Below are 24311 nucleotides of genomic sequence, written 5' to 3'. Positions count from 1 at the left end.
TCTCTGCCTGTAGCTGCTTCCTCTGACATCCTCCACCAGGGGGCTCTCCCTGCCACTCCTGCTCAGAAGCCATCAGTGATTCTACCTGAGCACTCCACATAGCATCAGCTCCCAAGTCCAAGATTCAAGGTCTACCTTCTAAACTACATTTCTGGGCAAAGCCTCCACCCTCCTCCTCCAGCTAACTGATATGCTAGTTTCTGCTCAAACATGCCTTGTGTCGGGAATTCCATGGTGGTCCACAGGTTAGGACTGCGCTCTCACTGCCGAGGGCCCTTCAGGGTTCAATCCCTGGTCAGGGAACTAAGATCCCACATGGAATGTGGTGTGGCCAAAAAAAGAAAAACCCAACCAAACACACAAACCACAACACCGCCTCCCCCCCAAAGAAAATCCAAACAAAACATGTCTTAATGTCTTTAATCTCTAGATCTTCACTCATGCCAGTCCCTTTGGGTGGGACACCTTCTTCAACCACCCCTCTAACCAAGTGAAGCCCTACCCATTTTTGAAAAACACTCAGTTCAAGTGTCTCCTTCTTTAGGGTTACTGTAGACCACAATTAATTCATGACCCTGCGCATTATGGACTCATGCCTTAAATACACGGCGCTTAGGACAAAGTCTCATTTGGCAAAATCATTATGTAATACAAGTTGCCATTCCTTACACTAGTGTTCCTTATTAAAACTATCACAAGTTCACAATCTCTTTTCCCAAAGTCCTTCTGTGTCTTTGGATCTCCCATAGCATGCTATCCTGCTTACTTCATTTTCTGATGGGTTGATCTACAGTAACTGGCACTTAACAGCGGTTTGAGGTGTCAGTTTCCTCATCTGTAAAATGGGGACAGGACCTGCTCCAGTGATTATGTAAGGGCTAAAGGGGATATTGCATATAAAGTAGTCAGCACAGTCTAAAATATTGTAAGCAGTCACAAAGTCTCACACACACACATGCAGATTCACATAGAAGGAGTCTGTAAATTAGGTCTTATCTGAGAAATTCTGATGAAAGTGGTATCAGGGGTTCCAAATCTAATCTTCTTTCCATGTGACAATCAAATGACTGAGGGATTTTCTTCCCATCTTCACTTTAAAAGAAGAGTCATTGTGTATTTATTTTAGAAAGATACTGACTCTGGCTTGCCAAGAGCACTTTCTCTAAAATGCAACATACGGTTAAATTAAGGCACTGGATAAACACCAGCTCTGAGGTTAAGATGAGATTTGACAGCCTGAATCCCAGTTCTGCTACTTACTAGCTGTCCCCCTTAGGCTGGTTGATGAGTTACTGCTTTTGGTCCTCAGTTTCACTGGTAGAGTATCTAGGTCCTGGCTCATATTTCAACCTGGTCCATATCAGATGCTCAGTGAGCATGAGATGGCATCAACCTCTCCTTTAACAGAGGCCTGCCCAGCAACCTCAACTGACTGGCCTCAAACACAGTGAGTGCCGATGGCTCCTGCAGGCCCACCTCCCATCAAGGCTCTCCCCAGAACTTCACACTCGTGTGCAATGCGGAGTGGGCACCCGCCTAACGGGACACCTCAGACGTAACAGGCCCCAAACTCAATTGCTGATGTCCTTCTCTCAGCAAGCCTGCTCCTCCCCTGGCTTCCTCATTTCAGCAAAGCTTTCTGCTCAGCCCTTCTGCTCACACAAGGCTGAGGCCCTGCCACCTTCCCCTGCTCCTGAGCCCCTCCCCTCCCCCAGGCAACCTCATCTGTCAGCAAACTCTGTCTGTTCTACCTGCAAAGTGAACCCAGAATCTGACCACTTCTGCCCCTGGTCCATGTTGGCACCATCCCTGGCCTGTGTTATTACTGTCGTCTCCTGACTCATCTCCCCCAGGGCCTTCACTCACGCTCTGCTCTGCAGGAGCTGAAGTCCAACCAGAATGCCAGACTGAGCTGCTTGCCCCTCCCCCACCGCTCTCTGACTCATCTCTGACTCTGGGCCACCCTTCCCGGAATGGCAGGCTTGTGCAAACCTTAGAGCCTTCACATTAATACGTTCTTGGCCTGGGATGCTCTTTCACCAATGAGCTCAAGTACCTCCAGGGCTTCAGGTTTTTACTGAAACGTCACCTTATCGGTGGGGCCTTCCCTGACCGGTATCTTGAGATCGCACACGCTGCCCCACCCTGTATGCCACCAACACACACTTCCTGTTTTTCTTTCCTACTTCATCTTTCCTATTTTCCCTTGGCACTTACTACTCTTCAACGTGCTGTATATTCTACTTATTGGTCTTTGAAGGCAAGATTTTTGTCTCTTTTTCCCCACACTGTACCGCAAGTGCCTTGTAGAGCTCCTGGTACAAAACAAGTTCTCAAAAATATTTGTTGAATGGATGAGAGAATAAAAGAATGAAAGAACAAATACTCGGTATCCTAGGGAGTGAATAAAATATGTATTGAGCATCCATTATGTGGTCAGCAATGCATTAGGCGAAAGGAGACTACGGTAGAGTTGTAAGAGATGCTTTCAGACTCTGAAAGAGCATTTTAGAGAGAAAAGAATACCAAGCAATGATGTTGTGTAAATGCTAAGTGATGGAAATGCCAATATTGTAGAGGTTGGAGAAGACAAGAGGTCAATAGTGAACAGAGCAGTCAGGATGAGCAGAGGAGAAACAAGGGAAGGGAGTTCCAAGGGAGAATTATGTACTAAAGAACCAGAGGCAGGAGAGGGCATGGAGCAGTCATGTCACTAGACCGGGCTGACTACAAGACGAAGGTTTGGAAAACCAGACAGAGTCAGAATTTGATATAATAGGGGGAAAAATCAAGAGGATTGGACTTCCCTGGTGGCTCAGAGGTAAAGAATCTGCCTGTGCCCATGCAAGAAATATGGGTTTGATTCCTGGGCTAGGAAGATCCCACATGCTACGGAGCAACTAACCCGAGGTGCCACAACCACTGAGCCTGTGCTCTAGAGCCTATGTGTCACAACCACTGAAGCCTGAAAGCCCCAGAACCCATGCTCTGCACAGAAGAGGCCACTGCAAGGAGAAGCCGAGAAATGCAACTAGAGAGTAGCCCCCGCTCACTGCATCGAGAGAAACGCCCATGCAGCAGTGAAGACCCAGTGCAGCCAAAAATAACCTGAGCTCATCACCTGTTTCCGGTCTACCCACTTCTGCCTCGGCCCTCAGCGATGGGCTAACATACCCCCAGCCCAGGCCAACTCACCCTCACCTCTTGTGAGAAGATCTGGTTCACAGGGTCAATGGGCTCCTTAGAGTAAAATGACTGAAACCGATCTCAAACTCAAAATTCATACTTACTGTCAGAGGTAAAGGGATGGGAGACAACGGATCCCCCCCAAAAGGCTATGTCCGTCCATCACTGCTCTTAGGGATAGTTCACTGACAAAATTATGGCAACTCTGGAATTTCTAGCTAAAAAGGATGGATGGAAAAATCTGTTTCAGCCTTATATCATCTGGATGCTGAAATTTTTCTAAACTATGAAAAAACCATTCCCACAGATAATGGGTATTTTGCTTTGGACAATGGAAGGCCACTTTCAGGATCAAGTTTCAGTTCAATTTTCCTAAGAATCACAGACTAGAATATAAAACAGGACTGCTTTTGAACATGTCTTATTTGCATTATTTATTATCTTTGGTCACGTGGCATGTGGGATCTCACCTCCCCAACCAGGGACGCTCCCTTAATTGGAAGTGCAGAGTCTTAACCACTAGATGGCCAGGGAAGTGGCCATCTAACGGCTTATTGGCATTGACAGTTTATTTTTTATCACATATTTCCACATGCTAGCTTTCTCATGATTATTTCTGCTGTGAAGAACTGCCATTCACATTTCTTTCACCAAAGTGGAAATTCCTCATACTGAAGAGCTACACAGAGGAAAGGAGGACGAATGGAGATAGGAAGGAGAGTGAAGCCCTGTGCGACTCTGGCTCTTTGTGGTGATAGGTGACTGATTGGTTACTGACCACACTGTCAGCTGGGGGAACACTGGGACATTTTGGACCTGGAGGTGGGGTGACCCTCACCTCTGGAATTTGTTCACAATGGTCCTGTCTCTATTCAGCAGATTAAGCCTTGTTGATGGTATGGCCAAGGAGACAACACAGCTGCCCCACTCCAACAGTCCTCTGTGGCTCAGGCTGAGTCACATGCTGAATGGTTATTCCTAGGATTCAGATTCTTTGAACCCATGAAACCTTATAAATCACTGACTCCAAACCCTTCATTAGAGAGAGAAGAAAGCAAAGCCCAAAGGGGCTAACTGGCTTGCCTCAGGTTAATAGAGCAGAGCCCCAGTTAGAACCCATATCACTTGATTTCTGTGCTGACACTCCTGTTACAGGCCTTGGCACCTGGCGGAGGCCAGCAAATACATCACTAGGCATTGCTGTCGTTCAGTCACTCAGTCATGTTCGACTTGTTTCGACCCCATGGGCTGTAGCCCGCCAGGCCCTTCTGTCCACGGAATTCTCCAGGCAAGAACACTGGAGTGGCTTGCCATTTCCTTTTCCAGGGGATCTGCCCGACCCAGGGACTGAACCTGCATCTCTTGCATTGCGGGTGGATTTGTTACCACTGAGCCACCAGGGAAGCCTCACTAGTCACTAGCTGTGCACTTTTAAAGCTACGGCTATGTTATTCTCTGATTATCTGTTCACAGACACACGCACGCCCACATCTGCTTATCATCCTATCTAAAACCATTTGAAAACTTCATCTCTGCTAAATTTAGGTACTCCTTGTTCTTTCTTTCTTCATCAGTTCTTGGGGACGCCCCCTGCCTATCTTCTTAGGGTGCAATTCATTTCTGAAAGGGACCTCCAGCTCAGTATCTTAAACGTTTTGATGACTGTAGAACAGAATTCAGGGATAAATGATGAAAACGTCCTCAGAATAGAACAGAGGGGGCATTTTAAGGGCAAACTAGTAAATGGCTGTTATCTGTGAGAAAGGAAAAAGGCTCTTATGAAGGTTACAAAGTTTTTTTTTTTTTTTAATGGGAATTCCCTGGAGGTCCAGTGGTTAGCACTTGGTGCTCTCAATGTTGAGACCCAAGTTCAAACGTTGGCTGGGGAACTAAACTCTCATAAGCCGAGTGGAATGGTGTGACCAAAAAAAATTAAAAAAAGGAAATATTAGTTTTTTTTAGTCACTTAACCCAAACAACCTAAACCTGAACTGCACCCAAAGTCCCATCAAAAGTCAGTTTTTTATTGTTCCACTCAAGCCAGGGGCTCTTAGCAGTTAACAGGCAAGGCCATGTTAAGATTAATGCCAATGATACAAGCTGGCAATCATGCGTGCAAACTGGTGCTGAGGCTGTTATGATGAGGAAGTTATGATGTTATGATGAGACAATAGACCGACCCTGAAGCCACATTCCCTTGTATGACCCCACCGGGAAGAGGTACTCACTGGCTTCTGAACCTAGGAAAAGTCAGCACCCCACCACCCTACCCCCGCCACCCTGGGTCAGGGGCCAGCCCTCAGGACTACCTCAAGCCTGCTCAGATGCTCCGAATGATTTGTGAATGTTTGTCTGCACGATTACAGTCTTTTCTGTACTATTACAGATTGTGCAAATGGTCACAGTTTTTTTGTTATAACAGAATTTATAGACTGAAAGAATGTTAAGGCTGTTGACTTGAAGCCTAGTCACTAGTCACTGTTGATTAGTGGAACAGGACAACAGATGTTGACCGATCCTCAGGCACTTGAACACACAGAAATGCCTTTCCTAGCAAAGATAGCAGCCTGAGGCTTACATTCAGAGTGTTTTTTTTTTTTTTTAATCACATTGTAAATCTTTGTAAATTAGCGAACCACATGGTGGCAACTTGTAGCCAGATTATCTGATTCGAGCTAGACTCAGGAATGAAGAGTAATCTGGTTGAGAAATTTAGCTTTGCCGCTTGGGCAAATCACTTAGATTCTTTGTACCTTGATTTCTTCACGTTTAAGGTAGGGATGTAAAGAAAAGAATGTGGCCCCTCCCACATTCTAGTTCTTCAAGGACCATGCCAGCAGCCACTGCAGCTGCCCACCAACAGCGCACCTAGGGGGGAATTCAGGATGGAGAAAAACTGGAAGGGTTCTGTGCTTTGGATACTGGCCTAGATAGTTCAGATGTATATCTAAGGGACAGTTACAATGAGTCCAGATTCTTGCGTCTTCACATACACAGAAAGGCACTAAAATCATTCACTTGAGACGTCTGCTCTTTGTGACTGGCAGTAATCTTTTGATGCTCAAAGTGTGTGTTACCTACTCAGTTGTGTTCACCTCTTTGCGACCCTACGGACTGTAGCCTACAGGGTGCTCTGCCCGTGGCATTCTCCAGAGGTAGCTTCCTGACCTAGGGGTTGAATCCGGTCTCCTGCACTGCAGGCAGATTCTTTACTGTCTGAGCCACCTGGGGAAGACTCTCTGAAGCTCAACTACATGCTTTTTTCCAAGCAAGAAACATTCACATATTAATATGTCCCTGATCTCTTTGGAGCCTTCCTCAGAGCCACCCAAGAAGCAGTCTTCCAGGCTACGTTCCTCAGTAAAGGCCCTGAATTAAAACTGCATTTGCCATTTTTAGGTTGTGTGTTTTTCTTTCAGTCAAGAGGCAAAATACTAGCCATCTTGCAGGCTGTTGCGCAGATTATAAGAGAAAATATCCGTAAAAAAGCATCAAACATGTACTTCCTTGAGGCCACTTAAGAAATATTTACATACGAGCAAATATTTTATACAAGCCTATCTATACCTAACTTCTTAAAATCTGAGTAAGAGCTTTTAACCAGTTTTAAGACATACATTCTCAAGCTCAAGCCTCTAGCCTTGAGCTAGGGGTGGGAAATTTTGGTCTTTGCCCATCTTGATCGGATTTTAACTAAATTAAGTCTATAGCAAGTTTCAAAAATAAAGCTCTGAGTTGCCCCCAGTACTCCCAGGAAGAAGGTGATTTGCCACGAAGTTCACCCAGCTTCATTTAGTCTGAGGCTCTTCCTCTGCAAGGGTGTGGGTGTGGCTGTGTGTGTGTGGGTGTGTGTGGGTGTGGGTGTGTGTGTGTGTAGGGGTGGAGGTGGGAACTAGCAACGTGCTCACATGGTCATACATTTAGCAACGTGCTCACGTGATCATACGTTGTTATAAAACGTGTAAGATAATTTTGAATTCTTTTTCTTAAAGAAGGTCACCAAGATTAAGAATTTTCAGGTCCCACAAATTCTGGATTATTAAAAAATAAATCAAGCACTACAACAAAACTAGGCATTTGTTGTCATTGTCATTCAGTCGCTAAGTGGTGTCTGAGTCTTTGCAACCCCATGGGCTGCAGCACGCCAGGGTTCCCTGTCCTTCACCATTTCCTGGAGTTTGTTCAAATTCATGCCCATTGAGTCTGGGACGCGGCCGACTATCTCATCCTCTGCCATAAGATCCTACAAAAGATCCTGAATGAACATTTGGGCCAACTCAGTATTTCAGACCAGGGATGCCTGTTTAAGTCCAGGAAGGGAAGGAGTGCGGAAGTCACCTACCAGAGAGGTCTATCAACTGGGAGCACAGGCTCAGCACAGGTCAGGGAGAGAGGCGGAGGGCTGGCCAGGCCTGCAGAGCCCCCAGCCTCATCTCTGCTCTCTCTAGTCTTCCCCTCCTCTTACTTCTTATCTTTCTTTTGTGTCTTGTGTTACTTCTTCCTCCTCTTCTTTCCCTGTTGTAACGGCCTAAAGTCTTCTATTTCCTGCTTCTCAGCTTTTACACTTCATGGTTCTCTCTCAAAAATCTTGAACTAGTGCGTGGCAGCCTGAGTTTTTTTCCCCCTTTTGATGCCTGGCACTGGTTTTCAGTGGAGAAATTGGAGTTCTTCACTCCTGTTGTGCCTTGATCTGGCCAGGGGTTGCCCCAAGGCTGCCAAGTGGCTAATTAGCTTTACACAACCCTCTCAAATAACTTGTCTTGGTAATTTTTCTCCCTCTTGTGAAGAGTTGCCAAATCTAGGCTTGTAAGTACAAACAAAGTAGGTGAGACTTCTTTTTCGCAACAAGTATTCCAGCAAGTGAAACAATAAACTCTTCCTGAACCAGCTGGGATTCTAACGGGAGAAAAGACAATGGCATCACACCCTCTAACTGAACCTATGAATCCGAGCGCGTGTGGATATTTATCGGGTTCTGTTTCTCTAACTTTGTGAGCATACCTACTCACTCTTTATTCAAGTCTGCAGATTTGGTGAATTTTGGTACACTCGCAATGTTGTGCAACCACGCCCACTACTAATGCCCCAATACCTCCATCACGCTAACCAGAAACCCCACACCTCTCAGCCGTCACCCCCAATTCAACCCTCCTCTCATCCCCACCAACCACCAATCTACTTTCTGTCTTTATGGATTTGCCTCTTCTGGGCATCTCACATAAATGGAAGCAGACATTACGTGGCCATTTGTGTCTGGCTTCTTTCGCTCAGCACCATGTTTTCAAAGTTCATCCACGCTGTAGGAAGTATCAGTACTTCATTTCTTTTTATGGCTGAATATTTCATTTTATGAATATTAATATTTTATTTATCCATTTGTCAGTTGGGTCATCCACTGTTTGTCAATGATAATAAAGTGATGAATATGTGTGTACAGGTTTTCGTGTGAACATATACATCAGCTCTTTTCAGTACATAATTAGGGGTGGAACTGCTGGGTCCTACTTTAATAACTGCTTAACTATGAGAAACTGCCAAACTGCTTTCTTCAGGGGCTGCGCTGTATGACGTTCCCACTAACCACGCATGAGGATTTCAATTTCCCCACATCTTCACCAACATTTGTTTACTCCTTTTTTTGGTTACAGCCATCCTGGTGCGTGTGAAGTGGTATGTCATTATGACTTTGATCTGCATTTCCAAAGACTAAAGATGCTGAACATCTTTCCATGCGCTTATTGGCTATTTGCATGTCTTCTTTAGACAAATGTCTATTCATATTCTTTGCCCATTTTTAAACTGAGTTGTCTTTTTATTGTTTAGTTATAAGAATTCTTGATATATTCTGGATACTAGACCCTTACCAGATAAATGATTTATGAGTATTTTCTCTCCCTCTCTTTTCTGTTTCTCATTTCTTTTCACTTGCTTTAGAGTATCCTTTGATGCAAAAAAGTTTAAGATTCTGATGAAGTTCACATTATCCCTGACCATCCATGCTGAAAAAAATCCAATTTCTTTATCAGCATCTCAATATTACTTGAAGATTTGGGAAGAACTTTAAAAACTATTTAAAATTTTGTATTTTATTTATTTATTCTGGCTGCACCCTGCGGCATGCCAGGATCTTAGTTCCCCAACCAGGGATCAAACCCACACTCCCTGCATTGGACGTATGGAGTCTTAACCCTGGACTGCCAAGGGAAAGTCCCCAAGTTAGGTATTTTAGAATATAATAAAAGCACATATACCTTAACAATATAAAACGAGATTAAGACTTGAAGAAATTGACACAGGAGATGCGGCTTCGATCCTTGGGTCAGAAAGGTGTCCCAGAGGAGGGCACAGTATACTCACTCCAGTATTCTTGCTTGGAGAATCTCCATTGACAGAGGGGCCTGAGGGGCTACAGTCCATAAGGTCGCACAGAGTCGGACACTGAAGCGACTTAGCACGCGTGCTATATAGGAATTCCTAGGTTTTGCTTTTGTTTCTTTCTTTCAGAATAACTAAAGAAGAACTAAAACATGGGGTCAAATTATTCTTTAGCTGAAGAATGAGGGTTTCTAGTAGCCCTTCTGGTTCAATATTTTTAATTGGGGCCATGTATATTGTATTCCAACTATAATCAATCTTTCTCACCAGAGTCTGAGGTATACAGCACGGGAGCCTTAAAGGGCGCTGTTCCAGCTGGCCTCTGCTTGCTGGCTGGCAAAGAAAAGTATTATATTCGTGGACAGTAATCCAGAATGGTGTCCAAGCCCATCTGAGTTTAGAATCGCTATCACAGCAGAAACTGGAAACCTCAAGGGCTGTAAGCCATTGAGCACGTCCACACGGAAGCCACTTCTCATCACAGCACATACAAATACACAGCGACCAGGCTCAGCCTTCTGGGTCTCATATCCTCCTCAGATTAGCACACAACATACTCACATGAGTTCTTTCTTTTTTTTATAGTGAGCTTTTAGTTGCTTACAAAATTACTATCTCACCACTTATAATTCTGTGTAGCAGGTATGACCGTGTATGCTTTTCTTATCTAAATGCCATAGCAATCTGATAGATACTTGATACTGAAAAGCATCTTTAATTGACAAAAGCTTTTTATTTTTAATTTAAACTTAGCCTGTGGTTAGTGTGGGGTATTTAAATTGTCCACTCGACTTCATGCGAATCAAGAACAAAACCTGAGTCTTACCACTTTTGGCTGAACTTCTCTCTGCTTTCTGACAAACGGTCCCTACAGTTAGAATGCAATGACATTTCCATCAGAAGTCTCTATCGCTAACAATTATGGTATATGAGGCTCTCAAATGGAATCCTTTGTTCAGGGTGTCCAGAGCTTCACAAATCTCACTTATGTTCAAAGCCACTGCTTGAACAGGGAGGAACTCAGATTTAAAAAGCAATCCAGGGACTTCCCTGGTGGTCCAGTGGTTAAGACTCCATGCTCCCAATGTAGGGGGTGTGGATGCAATCCCTGGTTGGGTAACTAAGATCCCACATGCCCCACATGCCACACAATACAGCTAAAAAATAAATAAAAAGCCATCCATTTTAAGCCAAAAGGAAATCCTTATCCAGAAATCATTCATCCTTAATTTTAGTGTCTTACTTGCCACCTTCCCCATTCTAGCTTTGAAAACAGGGAGAAGTAAAGATATATACAGCATCTTTTGGGATATACAAATCTTAAGCTTTGAGGTCTCTAGGAAGCTATTATTGCTTCACCAAGAGAACTTCAGGTGGGCCCTAAATCTCCCTGCCCTTGTCTTCAGTAACTGCAGGGAAAATGTCAACATCCTTCAGCCCCCACCTTAATAACTCTCCGCTTGAGGAGGACAATTCACCTAGAATTCCATGAGGGCATCTACTTTTTGTTAGAGCTACAGGTCACAACAGAAGGCCTGGAGAGAAGATCATCTCTACTATCTATCTGGTAATAGACAGATTATCATATATCTCATGTTTCCAAAGACCAATTTTACTAAAGATGAGGTAACGAGTTAAGCATTGTATCTCATAAATTTTAAAATTATATTTAACTCATAACAAGCGGCAATAGTTGGAAACAGAATACAAAATTTACTTGCATTTAAAAAAATAATATAGTCATCAAAGAGCTTTCTTATTTGATAAGAAATCAGAGCTTATCTATCTGACAAGAGATGATAATGATATAATAATGTCATTAGTACATTAACCCTATGATTCAGTAATAATATAATATTTGGAGATTTAGCAAATGGGGAAACCTAAGCCAACAAAGGTCCATCTAGTCAAGGCTATGGTTTTCCAGTAGTCATGTATGGATGTGAGAGTTGGACTATAAAGAAAGCTGAGTGCCGAAGAATTGATGCTTTTGAACTGTGGTGCTGGAGAGGACTCTTGAGAGTCCCTTGGACTGCAAGGAGATCCAAACAGTCTATCCTAAAGCAGATGAGTCCCGGGTGTTCATTGGAAGGACTGATGTTGAAGCTGAAACTCCAATACTTTGGCCACCTGATGTGGAGAGCTGACTCATTTGAAAAGACCCTGGTGCTGGGAAAGATTGAGGGCCAAAGGAGAAGGGGACGACAGAGGATGAGATGGTTGGATGGCATCACTGACACAATGGACATGGGTTTGGGTGGACAGGGAGGCCTGGTGTGGGTTCATGGGGTTGCAAAGAGTCAGACACGACTGAGTGACTGAACTGAACTGAACTGAAAGCTATAAAGAATCTGAGAACATTTTGTTTATCCCAAAGATCATAGGATACAAGTTTGACATCAACTGTTACAAAAAAGGGGCTTAATATGAAGCCACACATTAAGCCCGTAGTCCTCAGACATGCGGGGAAGCGTATAACATGGAGAGCTGTTAAAACACGGATCACTGGGCCTCATCCTGAGAGTCTCTCGTTTAGTCCCCACTAAGAACCTGATTGCCTAACAAGTTCCTAGCCGGTCTGATGGTGCTGGTCCCAAGACCACACTTGGAGTCTCCTTAGAAAGGAAGGAGATGAATATCTATTGAGGGAAGGGAGAGAACAATTATTTAAAACTATCCTGGGTCAGGCTTGGCCAAGGATCGATACAGTCTATCTCACCTGGTCCTCAGAGCTTCCCCAGAACAATGCTTCTTTCTCACACTTGGCCAGAGCAGAATGAGAGCAAAGGGCCTGCCTAGGCAGTTTTCTAGAAATAGGCAAGCTCTTCGATGACTATATCATTTTTAAAAATGCAGGTCGATTTTGCATTGTTTCAAAATATTGCTGCTTGTTATTAATTAAATATAATTTAAAAATATGTATCAGATACAGCACTTAACTTTTAACCTCAATTCTTTAGTCAAATTGGCCTTTGGGAACATGAGGAAAAGGATGGCTGGAGCTTAGTAACTGGTTGATGGTGAAAGAGTTGGCACATATTTCATCTTATTATAATTATTTTGTGGCTGCAATTACTTTTGTGCACGTGTGTTTAATTACTGGATGGCCAGGGAAATCCCCCAATTTAATCTTAATTTTAGAAACCTGCACCTAGGCCTGCAGGTCTGTAAAGATGCTTGTCCTGACAGCTCACTCTGTCACACCCCCCCCCATTCCCCGCCCCCTGAAGACTCAATCATGCTTTCCTCTGCAGCTCCTTTATGGAACCTCTGGTGTCCCAGCCAAGCGGGACTGCCTGCTATTCCTCAGGTCTTCCTCACTTTTCCTGCTCTCCACATACATGCTCATTATCCTTTGTTGTTGAAAAGTTCCCCTTTCCATCTCCACCTGACTAGAATCTTCCATGCCTTTTAAAGTCTAGCTGAAATGCCATTTCCTTTTTCAAGACTGAACCCCATTTTTAAAAGGCTGCCGGATGGAACTCCTTCAGTGAATTCCCATGGCTGCCCAGACAGATTTCATGTCAGTGGGCATATAATTGCTTTGTTAAATTACCCTGTGCATAGAATCTCATGGGCCCTGTTTTACACGTCTCTGCAAAGAAATGGGCTTCCTAGGTGGCGTAGGAGCAAAGAATCTACCTGCCAGTGCAGGAGACACAAGAGACACAGGTTCAATCCCTGGGTCAGAAAGATTCCCCAGAGTTGGAAATGGCAACTGACTTCAGTATTCTTGCCTGGAAAATTCTATGGACGGAGGAGCCTGGGGGCCACAGTCTGTGGGGTCACAAAGAGTTGGACACGACTGAGTGACTGAGCACCCAGGCACATTGCAAAGAAATGGTTCTGTTTGATGTTAAAGTTAGACTGGCATTCAAACATGAAGTTCTGTGCAACGTAAGATATTGGAGTATAGATTAACAAGTTGGAAAAATATATTTAAAAGAAATCCCCAACAGGAAGCTTTAGGTTATGATGAAATTTGTGGCTATGAATTAGAATAAAGATAAAAGTCTAAAATGAAGAACGGACCTAGCCTTTTGGGATGAGATGAGGCCTTGAAAGTCTTTAGGACAATCTCCTCACTTCACAGTCATAGCATTTTTGGACCATGCTTTGTATTATGGTCAGAAGTCTCATTTGTCTCATTAATGCTGCTCAGTTGCCACCGTGCCCAGCTGAGGGCTCTTCATTTTGCTACTTGAAAAAGAAAAAAACTTTTTGCCCTGAATGATGGATTTAGTTGTGAAGGGCCAGGCCTGACTCTGGTCCAAAGGGAGCTGAACTGTGGGACCTCCTTTGATTTTAAAGGTTGCTAACCATAGTGGTGCTAATTCTGAAGCTCCAAGGAATGAGTCCTTACCCCCAAGTGCCACCTTAGATGAGTCTACCAGCCAAGCCACAGTCATGGCCAAGCCTGAAGGAGGAGCTTGTGCTAGGTGGGGTGACCATCTGCTCCATTTGGCTGATGCCATTTTTGGCTGCTGAGAGGTACCTAACATGCTGATTACATCTTGGTTCAGTCATGTAGAAAGAAAAGAGTAGAGAATACCAAGGGTCTTTGTCTTTCCCATCCCACATGCTCCTCTCAGTCCCAAGGTGGTAAAGAGCAGGGGTTTCAGAGGTGGGCAGAAACGGGTATGAACTGGAGGTCTCAGCTTCCTATCTGCACAAGGAAGCTAATAAAAGGACTGTATATAACTTAGGGGTAATTGGCAGGCCAGGCGGGGTATTGTTGAGTGCTTTATAAATGTCAGCTACCAATGCCATTATCAACACACTCTAGATTCTCTTCCGTCTCTGTAAGCGTCTCTCCATGGCATTTCAGTCCCTCCCTGATTCAATTATGATACCACTGGAAAGTGAAAATGTTAGCAGGGTTGTGTCTGACTCTTTGTGACCCCATGGACTGTAGCCCCCTAGGCTCCTCTGTCCATGGGATTCTCCAGGCAAGGATGCTGGAGTGGGTATCTATTCCCTTCTCCAGTATTGACTTCTAAAACCATTATCTTTATCAACTGTTATCAACTGTTATCAATCATTATCAACTGTTTTCAAGCTTAAGACTAGGCTTCACAAGACAAGCTGGAGGTGCCCTTGGAACCTAAAGCCAGTCCCCAAACCAGGTCATTCCCTGGCACTGAACAACATCTAACCCTCACTTGACCTCTCCACATTTGTGAAAGTCACCGTCACCTTTTCAGCTCCCCTGGCAGAAGGCCTGAGCTTGTTCCCCACCCCCCCACCCCAACTATTATACTTCTTTCTCTCTCAGGAAATCAGTTGCCAAGTCATTCACCCACACCTTCACTTATTCAGCAAATATTTACTGGGCCCTTTCCACAAGCCAGGTACTGTTGAACAGAACTTAAATGATTGTTGCCCTCATCTGCACATATATAATCACACGTTAGCATGCGTACTCACTCGGAAAGGGATTTCAGTCCTGAAGAAAAAGTACAACAGGGCACATAACTTAAAATGAGAGGCAGGAAAGGACTCTGCAAGGAAGTAACAATCTGAACCGAGGCCTGAAAGAGGGAAAGGCTCGGTGAGGTGGGTAATGAGCACAGAGTGCTCTTGGCAGCCAGATCAGCAGGTACCATGGCTCAGGTGGGAAGGGCCTGATGCCTTTTCTGAGGAGCTTGGGCAAGGCCACGTGGCCACAAGGCTGTGAACTTGCTCAGGTCGAGGCTGGAGTGGGATTCCCAGGGGTGTATGGAACCCCTGGTGGGGGCTGAGCCAAGAGAGGGATGGGGTTGGGTCACCCTGGCTGCGCCAGGGAGAACAGACTGAGTGGACAGGAAGAAACTATAGAGACCTGTCCAGGGGCTATTTGGGCAGTTCTGGTGACAGATGGTCAGTGGCTGTGATGATGGAGGGAAGGAGTGTATCTGAGGCACAATTTGGAGGTGGTGCTGATAGAACTCGGTGACTGGGGAGAGGGCAGAGTGAGAGGGGGAGGTGATAAGGCTGGCTCCTGGGTTTCTGGTGCGTGCAGCTGTGTAGATGAAAAGTAGTCATGGAATCTATCTTCCAAACTACTCTGTACTCCTGGATCCGCTCCCAGGACAGTGCTGGCCCATCGCTCTCCTTTCAAGTATCTGCGATGGCTCCTGATCACCTGCTTCAGTAAGCGCACACTTCCCTTGGCTTCCAAGGATCCACCACCTACATTTCCAGTCTTTTTTTAAAAAATTTTCTTGGCCGTGCCATGGGTCATGTGGGATCTTAGTTTGCTGACCAGGGACTGAACCTGCACCTCTTGCACTGGAAGTGCAGGGTCTTAACCACTAGACCAACAGGGAAGTCCCTTCCAGTCCTATTTTCTACTACTTCTCTACTTAGGTCCTGCTTCAGTCCAACTGGACCACTTCCTGTTCCTGGAATGTGTCACCACATGCCCTTGCCTTGGTCCCTATTCCTCACCATCTCAGTCTGCTGAAACCCTATTCAACTTTCAAAGTTCATTAAAGGTCCAGTCATTAAACCTCATAAAGCTCTGGGAATCTCTGCCGGCACTTAGAGCGCCACCTGTTATTGTGGTTACGAGAGTACTTATCGCCTGCCTGTTCCCTGCCCCCAACAGACCATAGGTCATACCTTCGGGTGCCCAGCCCCATTACTCATCCTGTACCACTGCCCTTTCCTTTGCAGGGGCAAGCACAGTGCTTCACCCACAACAGGTACACTTTGCTGAATTTATTTGGAACAATTCGTGTTGCTAACTATGCTAAGGAACGAGGAGACCTGAGCTGTTGAATCGGAGATGTTTTCCAGTGGCATCTGCCAGCACCAGAGCTCACAGCAAACTTTATCTTCCACCAAACTCCTGGCAATCAGACGTAAGACAGACACACACATGCCCCTCTTGACAGCGTCCTCTGCCTGTTTGAAATTCTCCAGTGCAGTAAGTGCTCAAAAACTTACCCTTTCCTTGCAGCACCTAATATCAAAAAATTACAGCCTCTAACTCAGGAGTTTTAAGACTGCTTGCTGTAACCCATTAGTGGGTCTTGAAATCAATTTAGTAGGTTGTAAATGATCCTAAAAAGTAAAATAGAAAATAGCTAAGCACACTACCTATATTTAGGATGAGTAATGTTTCCTGAAACTTCTGTTTCCAATGCAAGTATACATCTGTGTGTTTACTGGGTCATGATGTAAAATGTTATTTCTCACTTCGGGCCCCAGTTCAAAAGGTTTGAAGGCTAATGCTGGGTAGACCAAGACCAGCACACAACTCAAACAGGGAAAGATGTTAGGGAACCAGTAATGAGACTCTCTGACTAAAACAGTGAGACATTCATTCATATCTTATCCTCTTAAAATGTGAATGTCTGATATACCCAACTCTTCAGGGGACCTGCATTTCAGTGCTTTTAACCAAAATTAATCTCGTTAGTAGAAAGTAAGTCAGAAATTGTTTCCAGCTACAGGCCTTTTGGTACCTCAGGCAAGGATTTCCTCCCGTATCCCAGTTCCCCAGGAGAGGTGGTTCAGGAGCTCCATTGCTGAAAGGCTACTGGTTTCTAGGTTACAATACACAGAAGTGATGATACTTTTGTAGGAGAAGCATATTTGCAACCAGAAAAATGCATCCTTTCTTCCATGTACTTGTCAACAAGCTTATCAATGTATGTTTCTGTGTATGTATGTAACCTAAACCTAGAAAATACAATCCTATATATCCACATGTGAAACTTAGGCCTGATCAATTTAGGGGTCAATGTGAACTCAAATTGACCTAAAAATGAGATATACTATGAATTACTGAAGGCAACGACACATGTGGGCTAGGAAGAGGGGATGTGGGCCACGGTAGGATGGGCAAGGAGGCTCAGGAGTGTGATAGATGTATTATACCAAGTTTTTATTACCTTGATGCTTGGTGGTAATGAGAGGATGAGGTTGGAGGAGTAAGCTATGGAGAAAACAACTGTCTAGACAGGTGTATGCCCCATGATAGTACACAGTAGTCCACTACAAGTGCATAGGCTGTATTTGATTATGTAATCACTAAAAAGACAGATTCCAAGCCTAATTCTAGCCGCAGCTCCATTTAACAGGTTGTCCCTTATAATCTGTTGCTCCCTGTGTTACAGTCTCCATTTATAGTTGAGACATCAACAGCTGGCTTCCTAATGAATGAAATGTAAACACTCTTAATTGTCAATTATAATCCCAACAAATAACTGGGCCTGGAAAAAAGGGCGAAGAAGTAGGAAGTTCAAAGCTGGTGTGGTGCAAAGAACCCTAGATTGAAGTACTGATAAATTTGGGTTAGATCTGGGTGGCAGCAAGTAAGTTCCACAACCTAAGGTTCCTGCCACCTCTAAAATTTTGTAATTCTACATGGGAGGGTAAAGGTGATCTTTATCTGGAAGAAACAAAGAGTATCTTGGCTTGATGTGTGATGGGCAAATGACAATATTACCCAAGGCTGTTTAAACATGAATTAATGCCTTTCCCATTATCTAGATCAGATTAGCACCCTTTAGGTGATATTATATGTCAGGGTCTCTATCGACTACTCCATAAATTCCAAATTTCTTACCAGTATTTAAGGCTTTCCACATCTGCCCAACTTTATCTCAGATTTCTTGTGGTTCAGACCTGCTCCTGCACCCACCCTCCCCAACAAGTCTTGTTTAATTCTTCACCACCCCTACTTTCCTAGCTGAAGTCCCATAACCTTCATAAAGCCTTCCAACTACTCAAATATTTAATATCAGCTTATGACCTTTGAATTCCTACCAGACTTTATAGCAGTTCTATCAGATAGGCATTATTATGCTCATTTCATAAGTAAGGAAACTAAAGGCCCAGAGAAAGTTTAGTGGTTCGCCCAGCATCCTAGTTTGTGAGCAGCAGGACTGATTTGTTTGCCCTCCAAGTCCACACACTTTTTTTTTTTTCCTTACTGTGCCATGCTGCTTCATCTATTAAAAAAAAAAGCCATAGAGGAAGGATGCATTAAAAAAGCCCATAAACCAGTTACAATGCGGTTTGTTGTGACATAAATGCAAATACACCACATCCTTTGAACTACATGTGTAAAACACGCTTGGGGTAGCGTGAATAGTTTTTAAGGGGTTGCCAGCCCTGTCTTCCAAGCCCAGTACTAAAATAATACTCCACGGTAAATGACAGGTGGGTGGCTAAGGACAAGAAAAACCAGTATAGTTAAAAGAAGAAATCAGAAACGGGACAAAAAGATGAGAGTGTAATACAAGCTGGCAACGCACACAAGAGACACAGAATATGCAAGTATGGAGTATGGGGCTGAGCGGGTCCATAGGACTAAAATATCTAAGTTAGGGAGCCTATACCTGCCAATGAGAAGCGCGCGTGTCTGAGGGTTGATATTAATAACAGCAGTACACATGGACAGAGAGAACTCAAGAGAGAGACAAATAAGGACAGGTCGTAGGGACACAGGGCAGAGCATGGCAGGATGAGGGTGGTGGCGCCCAATGAGGGGCCAGAAGGGTACAAGAGGGGTCGAAGGGAAAGGTGAAGAGGTTCAGAAGGTACAGTGCCCCCAGACTCCAGAATAGTGTCATCTTCCTCTCCACAGCCGGTTGGTATGTTTAAGGATTGACACCCGCACCCCCAAAAGCCCTCCCGGTGGCTCCGGGAAGAGGGCGAGGTCACGTCCCCGTCTCCCGGGGACTCCGAGAGGGGTCCTTACCTAAGAAGATGGAGATGATGAGCCGCAGCGCCTGTTCTGACGCGCCCAGGGACGTCGCCAACTTGTTAAGGCTCAGGTCTTGGAAACCCCACTGCAGCCCCCTCGTCAGCTCGGCTTCCATGTCCCCCTCGGCTGCGGACGCCATCTTAGCTCCGGGCGTCCCCCAGGGACCCCTCTGCTCCGCGCGCCCCGAATGTGGGCACAGCGCTGGAGCTTCACCCCCAATTCCGGCCCGGAGCCCGCCCACGGCGTGCGCATTGGCTGCGGACCCGCCCAAAGGCTCCGGGCTCAGTCGGTCATTGGTCAGCCAGGTCCAGGGGCGGGGCCTCACGCGGCAAGGTAGGCCGGGGGCGGGGCCTCATATTTGTAAGGCAAAGGTGACTCGGCCCGAGAAAGAACACGGGGCAGGCCGGGGGCGGGGCTTGGAACCGGGAACCAGATCCGCGATTGGAAAAGTAAGAAGCCGGCGGCGGAGGACTGTACAACTCAGTTCTAACAGCTCGGGGGAGGAGTCGGGGCGGGCGAGAGTCCTGCCGGCTCGTGCGCTGCCTCCCTATTGGCTGAGACGGAGCAGGCGAGAGTCGGGGCGGGGGGGGGCTGTCACCCGACCGCGAGGTTACTCTCGGTCGCAGGCGCGCCGGGGTTACTGGGGCATGTAACGGGAGGGCGCGAATTCCTGCGGCGGCCTCGCGAGCGCCCCCTAACGGCGCCGCGGCTGTTCTTGAACCGTTAGACACGCCGCCTTACCTCCCAGACCTAGAGGACCACCCCGGCGCCCCCAGCACTCTCTACCTGGTCCTTTGATTTCCTGTAACTTCCTGTATTAAAACGTTGCCTTCCTCCGAGAGGTGATGAAATTAAGCTTCGCTGATTTAACTGTTAGGCTTTTCATTAAAAATTAAACTAGTTTGTCACTAAGTAATACAGGTTCAGGATCAAAGTGCAAAGAGGATAGAAATTGGAGACAAAAGTCCTTTCGTCCCACCTTGCTTCACATTCTTACTTCCAGTGTTCGGATCAGACTAACAAAAATGTGCTAGGTCCTGTGCTGGGCTGTGAGCCCAAAGCTATGGAGTGGAGATGGTGCACGGATATATAAGGTGTTAATGACCGTGTAATTAATTGCAAGGGAAGGCAAGTGCTCTGAAGGAAAAGAAGAATGTTCCGTGAGAATATGTAACAAAGGAACACCAAGTTTTCAGTGATCACTGGAATTCGTGGAGCATTTTTGCACAAGTGCAGCTTATACTTCTATAGCACTTTGTGCAGCACAAATAGTCATATTGTTTCACCTAATTGATTATGAAACAGGTTATTTACAGACACAGAGGCTTGGAGAAATTAAGCACCTGCTAAGTTCCTTCCCCAGTAAGTGGCAAAGACAGAATGGAAACGTAGGTGTGTTAAAGTTCACCTCTCTCCTCTTCAGGGGGAGACAAAATAAAGGAAAAAAAAAATCGGAGAAGTCAAGAATAATATTTCCCCCTTAGAGGGACTTCCCTGGTGGTTCAGTGGCTAAGATGCTGCCCTCCCAATGCAGAGGACCCAAGTTCTATCCCCAGTCAGGGAGGTAGATTCTGGCTGCCACAACTAAAAGGTCCCGTGTGTCCCAACGAGAATGAAAGATTCTGCGAGCAAAAAAGACCTAGTGCAGTCAAAAAAATCTGAAACGTGTGCACAGCTGAGTCTGGTGTATTCCTTCCTGTCCTTCAGAGGTTGTCTCCTTTGGTACTTATCAATCCCATGCCTATTTTTATACTTTATACAATGTATATATCCAGAAACAATTATAATATAGTTTTGCATGCTTTTAAACTTTATAATTACAGCAGAATGTATCATTTTGCAACTTGTTTTTATGATTAACATCTTTATTGAGGCAGATTCATCTATTTATAGGTAGCTGTAATACAGTCATTTTAATTGTGATGTAACATTGCCCTGTATGATTGTGCCACTTTTTCATCATCAAGTTGAGGAATGCTTGGATTGTTTCCTATTGACATATTTCTTTTATTACAAACATTGCTTCTGTGGACATTCTCCTTTAAGCAACAGTGAAAATTTCTCTCAGAGTGTAACTCCAAAGTTTTTTTTTAAAAATTAACTGGGATCTATTGCTCAGTGGTAAAGAATCCACCTGCTAATGCAGGAGATGCGGGTTTGATCCTGGGCTGGGAAGATCTCCCGGAGAAGGAGTATAATTCTTGCCTGGGACATCCCATGGACAGAGGAACCTGGTATGCTACAGTCCATGGGATCACATAAGAGTTGGACACAACTTAGCAACTAAACAACAACTACTGTAGGAAACATGTTGCTATCCAGTATACACACTGTTCATATACAACATAACATATCAGTATAGTACTCACATATATGCACACATCACAGACTGCCATGCTATACATATGTTCTCTGATACTTTCTGTTCTAATTCATTAATAAAATAATCAAGATCCACTAACGATATCACTACTTGCTAGTAGTTCATGATTCTCAGTGTTAGAAACACCCCTCTAGGGTTTATAACCAGGAGAGGAACCATGAGTGGTAAGGTTTGCTCACCTTCAATTTTACTAGATTTTGCCTATTTGAAGTGTTTGGCTAAATGTTAAGACCCTTAAAACTTTTGATTTTCTGAATAAGAAAAAGATATGTGTTAAAGCATCCAGTCAGCTAGACCCTGTGTAAAAACAGGAGTCAGTTTCTTCCTTATATCCAACTCAGTAATATGTCTGCTCCTTCTCACACCTCTGGTGTTCCAAGGCAAGGGTCAGGGTGGCAGGAAGCAGTGTCTCCTTTGACACAACAGGTGCCTGTTTACCTTCCCCCTCAGGTACTTGATTGGCCGCATTCCCTTCATTCTTCCTACTGTTCCAAGGAAGCACCTGTTTCTCCGGTTACATTGGCTGATGAGCTGCTGATTGGGAGAAGATTGGGATTTTATGACCTCTTACTTTATAATTAAGCACATTCGTGGGAGGCTTCCTAAGTCAGGTTCTGTGCTGATCCCTCGATGCAAAGATGGCTGAGACAGCCCCTACCCACAGGAAGTTCTGTGTCGAGACATGGAAAGATGAATTAGAAACCAGAGTGGAAGTGTTTGTGTAGAAATAAGCAATGTATTAGTGAAATCCCTCATTTCTTATGCCTGCTTTTCCCTGCGCCCCCCCCCCCTTCCTTTTTTTCTTAATCAATTTCAATATCTCCTTCTATTCCCTTTCCTCTGGCTCCTTGACCTCTATTATCTATTACTATCTGCAAGGCTTCCCATCTTAAAGTTAGTTAGCCGCTCAGGCTCGGTCATGTCTGACTCTTTGAGACCCTATGGACTACATACAGCCTGCCAGGCTTCTCCGTCCATGGGATTCTCCAGGCAAGACTACTGGAATGGGTTGCCATTTCCTCCTCCAGGGGATCGTCTCAACCCAGAGATCAAACCGGGGTCTCCCACATTGCAGGCAGATTCTTTACCCTCTGAGCTACCAGGGAAGCCCTCCCACCTTAAAACACTCTCCTTTTCCCTGAGGTGCCTGCCCTCTTTTCCTTTCCCTCCCTATCTACTTGTGGAGAACCTGTCTTTTTGGAGTTCACTCAATATCCAGGTATGGATTTACAACCTCTCAACCCTTGGCAGTAAGCTTGGGACCCTGTGACTAGTTATGGCTGACAGACTGTATGCAGAAATGAAGTGTCATTTCCTGGTCAGGGAAGTGAAGGATCAGGATGACTCCGAAATTTCTCTCTTTTGATAGTAACACATATGGAGGACAAGTGTTCCGAGATGGAAGAAGCCACTCAACCTGCTTCTTGCTCAATGTTTAGCTTGAATGAAAAATAAATATCTGTGAAGCCCGAAGATTTAAAGTTATTGCTTTAACTTGCCTGGACTAATACATGGAACTAATACACCAGTCTTTATCCTCATTAGAACTTGGTGTTTGTTTATGAAACTATTCACTCCAAGACCAACTATTCCTCAGTAGTTACATGTACATTCCCCCTGAAACCGAGCTGGACCTTGTGGGGCTTCCGGGCATGGCGTGGCAGCCTTTCTGTCCCCCATTTCTTTTTTTAAACATAATTTTATTTACTTATTTTCAGTTGTGCAGGGTCTTTGTTGCTTTCAGGACTTTTCTCTAGTTGCGGCAAGCAGGGGCTACTGTCCATTTGCAGTTGCGTGCTTCTCATAGCGGTGGCTTCTTTTGCTGTGGAGCACAGGCTATAGGGCACGTGGGCTCAATAGTTGGTGGCTCCTGGGCTCTAGAGCACAGGCCCAAGAATTGTGGCATGTGGGCTTAGTTGCTCCGCTGTATGTGGGATCCTGCCGGATCAGGGATCGAATCCAAGGTCTTCCGCAGTGGCAGGCAGATTCTTTCCCACTGAGCCACCAGAGAAGCTCTGTCCCCTGTCTCTTGGAGGCAAGACTCTAGCCTCCATGACCTTCCCTGAGTTCCAGAAGGTGGATTCAAGCAGTTTCTTGGTTGAGGGAGAATTAACTAAGGCAACCACCTGAGGCCAGATCAAAGGGATCAGAGAAACACATCAAGATTAGGAGACCAACCACCTGAGGTGAGATTAAGGGAGTGAAAGCCCTGCTCACATTCTAATCTTACCAGACACCCCACCTTTGACTCACTTTTCATAAAAAGCCTCCTCAGGTTCTCTGGAGTTGAGACACATGGTTTTTCAAGGCAGAACCCCAGTATATCTCCCTTTGCCTGACAAACAATAAAGCTATCCTTTTCTATTTCACCCAAACCTCTGCCTCCAAGATTGATTTGGTGCCAATGTACAGACAGGCCGAGCTTCTCTGTCTCATATTTTTTTAAATAACTTTTTTATTTTTTGACCTTGCAATACATTATGTGTAATCTCAGAATCCTGACCAGGGACTGAACCCATGGCCTTGGCAGTGAAAGCTGAGTCCTAACCATTTTACTGCTTGGGAATTCCCTGTCTCATATTCTTTTTACCCCTCAACAGCATTCTTGATTTCATGGATGAACTCTGCTATATTAATCTTCTGAGAACATGAATTAGGGATTTGGGG

General features: G+C 44.9%; 1 protein-coding gene across 1 annotated transcript in view; it reads right to left on the bottom strand.

Moving 5' to 3' along the window:
- The window catches only part of LPCAT3 (lysophosphatidylcholine acyltransferase 3), a 33609-nt gene extending 14125 nt beyond the window's left edge, over positions 1-19484 (bottom strand). Inside the window, exon 1 of the mRNA XM_027967922.3 lies at positions 19256-19484. Within this exon, the coding sequence (XP_027823723.1) occupies positions 19256-19400 (145 nt within the window). The 5' untranslated portion in view covers positions 19401-19484. The remainder of the gene's footprint in view (positions 1-19255) is intronic.
- Between the last annotated feature and the right edge of the window lie 4827 nt (positions 19485-24311).

This window comes from Ovis aries, chromosome 3, assembly GCF_016772045.2.
Source record: "Ovis aries strain OAR_USU_Benz2616 breed Rambouillet chromosome 3, ARS-UI_Ramb_v3.0, whole genome shotgun sequence".
Lineage (NCBI taxonomy): Eukaryota > Metazoa > Chordata > Mammalia > Artiodactyla > Bovidae > Ovis > Ovis aries.
The sequence above is the reverse complement of the archived record's forward strand: the minus strand, read 5'-3'. Positions and strand labels throughout refer to the sequence as shown.